Source organism: Vigna unguiculata, chromosome 7, assembly GCF_004118075.2.
Source record: "Vigna unguiculata cultivar IT97K-499-35 chromosome 7, ASM411807v1, whole genome shotgun sequence".
Taxonomy (NCBI): Eukaryota; Viridiplantae; Streptophyta; class Magnoliopsida; order Fabales; family Fabaceae; genus Vigna; species Vigna unguiculata.
Genome location: NC_040285.1, coordinates 35635804 through 35644837, shown reverse-complemented (window position 1 = coordinate 35644837; position 9034 = coordinate 35635804). Strand labels below are relative to the sequence as shown.

At 30.3% G+C, this 9034-nt stretch overlaps 1 protein-coding gene across 1 annotated transcript; it reads left to right on the top strand.

Moving 5' to 3' along the window:
• Nucleotides 1-473: 473 nt before the first annotated feature.
• On the top strand, nt 474-3500 carry LOC114189814 (transmembrane emp24 domain-containing protein p24beta3). Its single transcript, XM_028078514.1, has 4 exons — nt 474-916; nt 1870-2056; nt 2260-2367; nt 3166-3500. The coding sequence occupies exons 1-4, from the start codon at nt 713-715 to the stop codon at nt 3297-3299; spliced, it is 633 nt and encodes a 210-aa protein (XP_027934315.1). The 5' UTR covers nt 474-712; the 3' UTR covers nt 3300-3500.
• Nucleotides 3501-9034: the final 5534 nt, after the last annotated feature.

Genomic DNA, 9034 nt, shown 5'->3' with positions numbered 1-9034 from the left:
TATTTTATATTAATTAGTTTCATTATAAATAGTAAGAAATTAAATTTTAAATTGTATAATACATATAAACATATTTATTATGTATATTCCAATGAATTAAACTGCCAATTTTGAATTGATTTATACAATTTTTGCTTGTTGACACTGATTAGTAAGAAATTTATCTTCATGTTTTTAGTCGAATTAAAATGTAACATTTTAGAGGTGATTCATATTTTCCTTAAATTTAAAAGTATCGCGATTAATTTTTTTATCATAAGGAAGTTTTCTGAACTATTTAATTTTTTATTTTACTATTAATATATATTTTTTTATTAAAAAATTAATTAATATATATTTTGACTAATATAAAAAATAATAATTGGAATTTTAAAATATTATTTAAACTAAAAAAACGGAACATGTACAGTATATATATTTTTTTGGTTGGATGTGTGCCATATAGCACCTGCTCCGTTCTCTGATTGGCTAGTGCACGTACGCAGTTTACACGTCAGCTCTTTAAACGACGGCTCCATCAACCATAGGGCGCCGTTTTGTGGTGTTGCATTCGCCGAGGAAGAAAGGAGAAAGAAGCAAGCTTCGCCAGAGGGTGTCACAGTCTATCTTTAAGATCTGAAAGCGCCTCTTACTTCCCCGCAACCAAAAATTCATTTACTTTCAATTCTTTGCTTTCAAAATAATAAAACCCTAAGAGAGGGGTGCAAACACAATGAGAAGCGCAAAGATGTGGACGGTTTTGATGTGTTTGATTATGAGCTTATTCACTCGCACTGAATCGCTGTCTGTGACGGTGAACGACGTCGAGTGCGTCTACGAGTACGTGCTTTACGAGGGCGACACCGTTTCCGGGAATTTTGTTGTCGTCGACCACGACATTTTCTGGAGTTCCGATCACCCCGGCATTGATCTCGAGGTCAGTGCCAATTGTTTCAATTGCCCTAATTGCTTGCCAATTGCTTCAATTTTTGTCGTCAGGTTTTAATTTTTGGGGCTTGGTGATAGTTGACATTTTTATTTTCTAGAGGGATTTTGTTATATCTTTATTAAGAAGATCGATTATGATGCATGTATGTACATAATTAATAATCCTAGTTAAATCAGCATGCTTGCAGGAGATATGGACAACATTCAGTGGTAGTTTTGCTCTTGCTTTTTCTACTTTTGTCCACTAGGAATTGGAGTTTTATGATAAAATTGTGGAACTTTAATGTAGGCCTTCATCTATTATCGAGGTCAAACACCCATTCTATTGAGAAAATAGCTCTAAAACCACCTATGAAATTGTATATAAATTTTACATGGGGTATATGTTCCTTTTTGTCCAGGCTTCAGAAAGTCAATTTTCTCTTCTGTTTTTTTTCAATAAAAATCACTCATTTCACTTCACTGAAAGTTTATGACTGATATCTGTTGAGGCACAAATTAAATTTTGCAAAACTTTAAAAGAAACAGGTCCTGACTTGGAATCTGAAAATCATTCTCCATTCCCTTCTTGATGTGCTTATGCCGAAGTCGGGTTGCAAATTGAAAGGCCGAAAATGGTGACTGGGGGAAGGGATTACCTTTATTTTCTACACATAATTAGATTTAAGCTCAGGTATTGTACACGTTTTGTTTACACTGGAGTTTGGGACCTTGAGGCCCTTTGATGTTTGAATGAGTACATCGTTATAAGTTGTGGAACACTCTGGTTGGTAAGCTCTGCATGATGGAGCAGTATTGCATAAAATCTCTCTGTGCTGATGTGAAGTATATGATTTAGTTGTGGCTTTGCTGTAATTACTCGTCAGATCACCTATCCAGAAATCGTAAATTTTTTTGTAACTTTAGTTTAGTAGATATCCTAATTTTGTTGTTATCATGCAGGTGACATCCCCCGGTGGGAATACTGTCAAAAGTATAAAGGGAACCTCTGGTGACAAGTTTGATTTTAAGGCCCCAACACATGGAATGTATAAATTTTGTTTCCATAACCCATACTCAACACCTGAGACAGTCTCTTTCTACATCCATGTTGGTCACATTCCCTCTGAGCATGACCTTGCCAAAGATGGTACGTACTGTGTAAGAGGGTTTTCTTAGTAGATTCTACTATCCCACTTCATAAATTATAAGTTTATGTGTTAATCATACAACTTTTAATATGTAGTATATACATGAGGTACTTCTTGATGTTTATGAAGAATGGTCCAAGTGTTCCTTTATTTGTTCTATTTGTTGATTATCAAACTTTCATTTAACTTTTATGGTTTGCAGAGCATTTGGACCCAATTAATGTTAAAATTGCTGAACTCAGAGAAGCACTAGAGTCTGTTACTGCTGAACAAAAGTACTTGAAAGCTCGTGATGCAAGGCATCGTCATAGTAAGTTTTTTTTTTTTTTTTTTTTATGAGCTGGCATGATGCAAGCCACTGTTCTAGTTTGGGAATTTTGATCTAGTAGTTGTGATATTATATTTGCAATATATATGGGCATTTGTAGAACTTATGCAGTGTGGAAACATTATTTTCCTAAGCCTCTTCATAGCAGGGATGATTCCCAGACGTTCAGTATCTTTACCTTTTATTGATTTTGAGATTAGCGGCAATTGCTGCTAATGAAGACCATCTCTATTTAAGTTATCCTGGTACTCATTCAGTCATTTTAATTGTAAAGTGCTAGAGGTTTCAGCCAAAATGAAGCCTACTTGTGCCAGATCCTATTGGCGTGTTTGTGAAGTTTCTAAAACTTTTTGACCAATGAAATGTTCAGATTGTGTTTTCATATTCTGAAAGTATGACAAACCATACCTAAGTAGCGTAGTAACAAGCTGCCATTCAGACTTCTGCTAGAAAGGGATATTTTTAGGGTTATTCCTGTCTATTACAGTTCTGGTAAGATGTAGCGTTATATTCTTGGTGTTTTTTTTCATATTTTATAAACAATCTGAACATTTTCTGTGAGGATAAAAACAGTTCAAACATTGATGGATATAAGAACCAGCTTGTTTGAACAGCATATTGTTGTATGTTATTGGCTTAAAACACTAATGTTATATCTGATGCTTGTATATCCTGGTGTTGTCACTCGTGGATATATCTTATCTCCTTTGTGTCCTATTAAGAAAAAATAGTTACGAACATAATACCAACTTCCACTGACTCAGCCCTCTTTGTTTGTAGCGAACGAGAGCACGCGGAAGCGTGTTGTATTCTACACAGTAGGAGAGTATTTTCTCTTGGCCGCTGTTAGTGCTCTGCAAGTCCTATACATCAGGCGCCTTTTCAGCAAGTCGGTGGCATACAACCGTGTTTGAGTTCCCTTCATTATTAACCTTATGCTTTCCTTCGTTAGCATCAGTATTAGGTTCACATGTGCTCTCTATTTAAAAGTATGATTTCTTGGTGAACACTTTTTTTACAGAAACACGACCTGTATTTTGATACCCAACAAGATTTTTAAATTCCTTAGTTTGAATATCAATGGATTGACAGAAATTAAACCATGTGAGAATCAATACTAAGTTTGTAAAATGGTAATCTATAAGTTCTCAAACGTTTGCTGCAAACATGAAGTACAATCCTAGTAAGACAATTTTTGTAACTCAAAACCTATACTGCTTATTTTGAGGCGTTTAAGGATTTAGTGTTTGGATGAGTGGTGAAATATAGAGAAAAGAAAGAGAATAACATAATAGGAATGATAGAAATACAGAGAAATAGAATAGAAAAGATATTTTATTTGATTGGATAAAAATGGGATGGAACAAAGCAAAAGAACTTCTCTCTACCTGTTTGGATGAACAAAAAAATTAGAATTTAGAAATAAAAAATGAATTAAATTAAAATTATTTTATTATGGTTAAACAATATATTTTAATATGATATTTTTCTTAGCATAAATTTATTTATTATTTTAAAAATATATTATAGCTAAAATAGAGTAAAAATCATAATCAGTTTTCTTTAATTTCATTAGTTGGGAATCCTTTTTGTTGGCTTTCATGAATAAAATTTGCTTGTTTTATTTTTCTTCTCTTAGTGATAGTGTAAATCCAGTAATTTTTTTACCCTATTTCTTTCTTACACGTCTTCTGGCCAAGTGAACAATTAACAATTTAGTATGATTAGAGTTTAATATCTATAGATTGATAACAGAAGACATTATTTTACAGTTATTTAATTATATAACATACTTCGAATGATTCCTAAAATTATTATTGTAAAAGCCGATGAACTTATAAATAATTAATTTGTGATTGAATTACAATAAAACCATTTTAGATATATTATGGTGAATTCTTCATATTCCATTATGTTTTTTCACGAATCAAATAAGCAAAATTTGGGGTAATTGTTTTAACTTTTTTTGTTGGAAGAAATTGCTTATGCAAATAATAAGTGATTGATGGTGATATTAACAAATCTGATATCGTTGCACGATTTCTTCTTTTGAATTATTTTTCTTTCATTTCGTTGATTTGTTTCCCAATAAACTCATGTCTAGCATCTTTTGTTGATGATTGTTTGTACAAGGACTTTTTTTTTCTTATAAATATGTTGGAATATATGGTTCTTCTGTAGATTTGGTCGTTGAATTTTTTTAAGCAAAATTTATTTATTCCACAACTTTTTTAAATATTTATTTTTCTAATTTATTTCTGTAATATTTTTAATTATTATCAATTAATTTGATTAAATTTTATTTTTAAATACTTTATTTCTCTAATTACTTTTAGAGATATTTATAATTATTATGAATTAATTGATTAGATTGTTTTTTATTAATATTTATCGGCTGGTATAAATTCATTTAAATTATAATTCTATATCTCATTGGGTGTTATCGAAGTTTAATAATTTTTAATCTTAATTTTATGCATTTTCAATATATATTTAAAAATATTTATTGTAAAAAATTAACAAATTTATTAGATATGATAATTTGTGTCTTGAATGACATTCTTTTTTCTTTTTTTTAAATATTACCTTTCAATCAAGAGAAGGGGTTTGGATTTTGACAATTTTCAACTTTCAAAACAGTTTCTAGTAATCTTTTTAATCAATTAACAAAATTTTTATGAAAAACCTTAACAAGATTAAAATCAATTAAAAAAATAAAGAAAGAAATGTAAAGCAAAAAAAAAAATATATGACAAATTTTACACTAGTTCAATTCATTAAAATATACATAAAAATATACATCCAGTTTCTTTCTAGCAACATTAGGTAATAAGTTTCACCAAGATCAATAATTTTCATAATTACAAGGACACCTAACTAATCCTAAAACTAAGATGTAGACAATTTTTTAAATAAACACTTAAAAAACTACAAATTTGAGTGATACTATACAAAATTTAGTAGATGATTTACGACACAAAATGAATGAACATATAAAGAAAAGAGATGAAAAAGACATCACCTAATGTGTAAATTTTACAGATCAAATCAATGCCAAATAATAAATCATTCAAACAATTCGATATTCATTAAATCTTAAAGAACACGTAAATTTTAGTTGATTTTATTTAGAAAGTCTCTCTAATTTCTATCTATTATATTTTAATTTGAAAAACTTGCATGACAAAAATAAAGCTTTTAAAGAAAAAAAATGATTTTTTCATTATTTTAATCAATCAAGTAAGTTGGTTAATCAATTGAAAATGTTTATACTTGAATTCCAATAAACAATAACTTATTCCTTTAATCAATTATATTAGTAACCTAATCAATTAATTAATAATAATATTCAAAATTAAGAAAACATAATTAATTGATTATGTTAGTTATTTAATCGATCAACACATAATAAATTATTTTTTCAAAAAATCATTGGTTTAGTCGATTATATTATGTTCTTAATTAACTAAAATGATTATGGGAACAATGTGTTTTTTTCCTAGATTTGACCTAATCGACTATGTTATCAACATAATATTTATTACCATAGTTTTGAGAGTTATGCATTTAAAATTGACTTATTTCGCATCATAACTACCCTTAATGAGTTATGCTATAGTTAAATTGATTTTAAGGACATTTTAACTTGAGTTACAACACATTTATATTAAATTACTACTAATCAAAATACAACATCACCTTAGACTAACTATTATCACATATATGTACCAATATTGTCTTTCGACATCCTAAAAAATCCGAGTTTTTATCTGTAAATCATGAAAAAATAACCAACCCATGCTTTCATCACTTCATCTTAATCCAACCAAAAGCTAAGCTAAAAACAAATAATCTCCGGGAAAATATTTGTTTGGGTAATAATGTTTATAAAAAATAAAATTAATTTGTCATGACATGTGTTGTTTAAATATAAAATTTTAAAGAAATTAAATTTAAGATTTAAGAAGAATAATTTGATTACTTAAAATAATATACTTTTAAATTTTAGTTGAAATAAAAGGTGAGAATATGAATTTGCTTAATAACTATTTTCTTAGTTTTTCTTTAGCTCAGTTGTGATTGAAACATCATGGTTTGATTTTAGTTGGAACATCATCTACTAGTCATCGTTGATTTTATGTTGTTCTTCGATTCATGTACGATGAAGTTTCTTTCAAACAAAAATTAACCTTGATTAATTTTGATTATAGCACAATATTATTCATTTTTCCTATAAACAAGTCTTATCTATCAATTGTAGTTTTTTTTTTAATATTAATAGTGTTTCCAACAAAGTTCAACTATGATTTGTTGTATTAATATAAATTAAGATTACTTGGTATTTAAATAACGCTGATGAATATATATAGTTAAATATCATTTTATTCTATAAACTTAACTTCAAGTTAGAATTCATTTTTAACTCAAAAAATAAAAATGTAGTCATTTTATTTTAACCGTGATAATTTTTATATGTTTTGACCGTATTAATTTGTATTTTAAGTTAACATTTAAACTGAAATTAAAACATGTTAAATGAAATAAATAGTTTAAAGGCGAAACTGAAATATCATTTAAAAAAGTTACAAAAGAAAAAAATTACTTAAATAGATTTGATTTTTTTTAAAATTTAAATTAAAAATTATATTAAAATTTGAGATAAATAAATTTTAATTTTACGTCAAAATTTAAAAATTAAAACCATTTTTAATTCTATATACACTATAATTATATTTAAATTAGTTTTAATAAGATTTTATTTTTCCAAACTTTTAATATCTTTTTTTCAACTAATGGCAAATTTCTTATTGACACTAATAAAACTATTTTTCCATGATGTAAGTCAAGATTTTTTTAATTTAATATTGATGAGTTATTTTCTGATTAATATTGACGTATGTTAATTAAACTTTTTCTAGTAAAGTTTGCAATAATATAATAATTACCTTATTGATGTTTATAAAGATTATTTTTATATGAATGTGTTATTTGTAACATCCCAATTTCAGCAGCTTAAAACTAATAAAAATAGGAAGTTTCATCATAGTTCCAAAACAGATAATCCAGTGTACCCAATATATTAATACAGTCTTACAAAAGGTATGACTATAAAAATATATCACTTATACACTTAAACTAAACTAATAAACTCTGTACTACTGACCACTGCTAAAGCTCCCACTGGAAACCTCCTCTTCAACACTAACACGATGGCTCTTCATCCTCCAGAAGTGCCTTTGACACTGCAACCACATCTGCTCCCACCGAATAGGTGATCATCGCAAAAGGAAACATACAACACAAGACAGGAACACAAAAAGCAAGGGTAAGCTAATCTGATTAAGGAATCATGCAGTTCAATTATAAACAGAAACCACACAATCTTTCTCATTATCACCAGAATCATATAGACCACCACAGCACATTTACATGACTCTAGACTCAATATCCGGAATATGTAAGCGACATCGGATCTCTTAGTGGCTTGCACCTGCGATGGTTCCCAAACTCTGCAGAGTTTGGACACAAGGGGTTATCACCCAACCACTCCCAGGGTAAGTCCCATCACCTCTATGGCGGATCGGGTCCATAGACCAGGACCTCCTGCTACTCCCCCCCGACGTAATCCATCATACTCTACATGAGTCTTAATGGTTACTAGGAGCGTCAGGATACCAACCAAAACTGAGTCCTTATGTCCTTACATACACTAAAACATTCCTCTTAGAATTTCCCTTGAAATCCTAGTTCAACCACTTCTTCTCATATTCCAACTTCATGCAATTTCACCGCACATATTACCAGTCATAACAATTCATGCATATCATAACTAAGTTCATATTTTAACATTCAAACATAGCTTCATCCATTAGAAACAAAGAAATGACACTCAACTGCAAGGTTTCTCGCCCAAGCTAGAAGGTCTCGCCTAGGCAAAAAGGCTCTCTCGCTTAGGCGAGTCATTCTCGCCTGAGCGAGGCTCAAAACAGAGAACAACCCAAACTCTGGGCGAATTCTCGCTCAGGCTAAGTTGTCTCGCTGAGACGAGAGTGACTCTCGCTCAAGCGAGATCTCGCGCAGAAACAAGGGATGAGTTTCTGGTGTTTTCGCTCAGGCGAGAGCTGCTCGCTTAGGCGAAAGTACCAGATTCCCAATCTGTTCTCACATGCAATAGTAAAGAAATCTAGCACAATCTTAGCATACACTCAATTACACAATTCAAGCACTCATACAATAATCAATCATGCAATTCAAAGTCATTAGAATGATTTCTAGATGAAATTCAAGTAAAACAGTTAGTTTCCCTTACCTGTTATCCTGTTTAGACAACTTTATAAACGTCAACGCCTTAAAAACGTCAACACCTCTAACTCCACAGGATGCTCTATCTACACATAGAAACATCATAAGAACGATCAGGACATACCGTTATAATCACTGATCAGCAGAGACTCATACTGATGATTAAAACGTCGCATGCAAGCGGAAGAGGGCCTGCATGCAACATAAAACAGAAAAAGACTAAAATAAAGAGCGAAAACTCAACTTACGCGAACGGAGAAACTGATCGGTCCAATTTGAAGAACTCGCCGAGAGGATCAATCCTACGGTCTCGGTTCTTCAATCAGACGACCAGAGAGACAGAACC

Coding starts and splice junctions, on each gene's coding strand:
- LOC114189814 (XM_028078514.1), top strand. CDS start 713: ATGAGAAGCGCAAAGATGTGGACGGTTTTGATGTGTTTGATTATGAGC. Junction 2,057..2,259: donor GCATGACCTTGCCAAAGATG/GTACGTACTGTG, acceptor TATGGTTTGCAG/AGCATTTGGACCCAATTAAT. Junction 2,368..3,165: donor TGATGCAAGGCATCGTCATA/GTAAGTTTTTTT, acceptor CTTTGTTTGTAG/CGAACGAGAGCACGCGGAAG.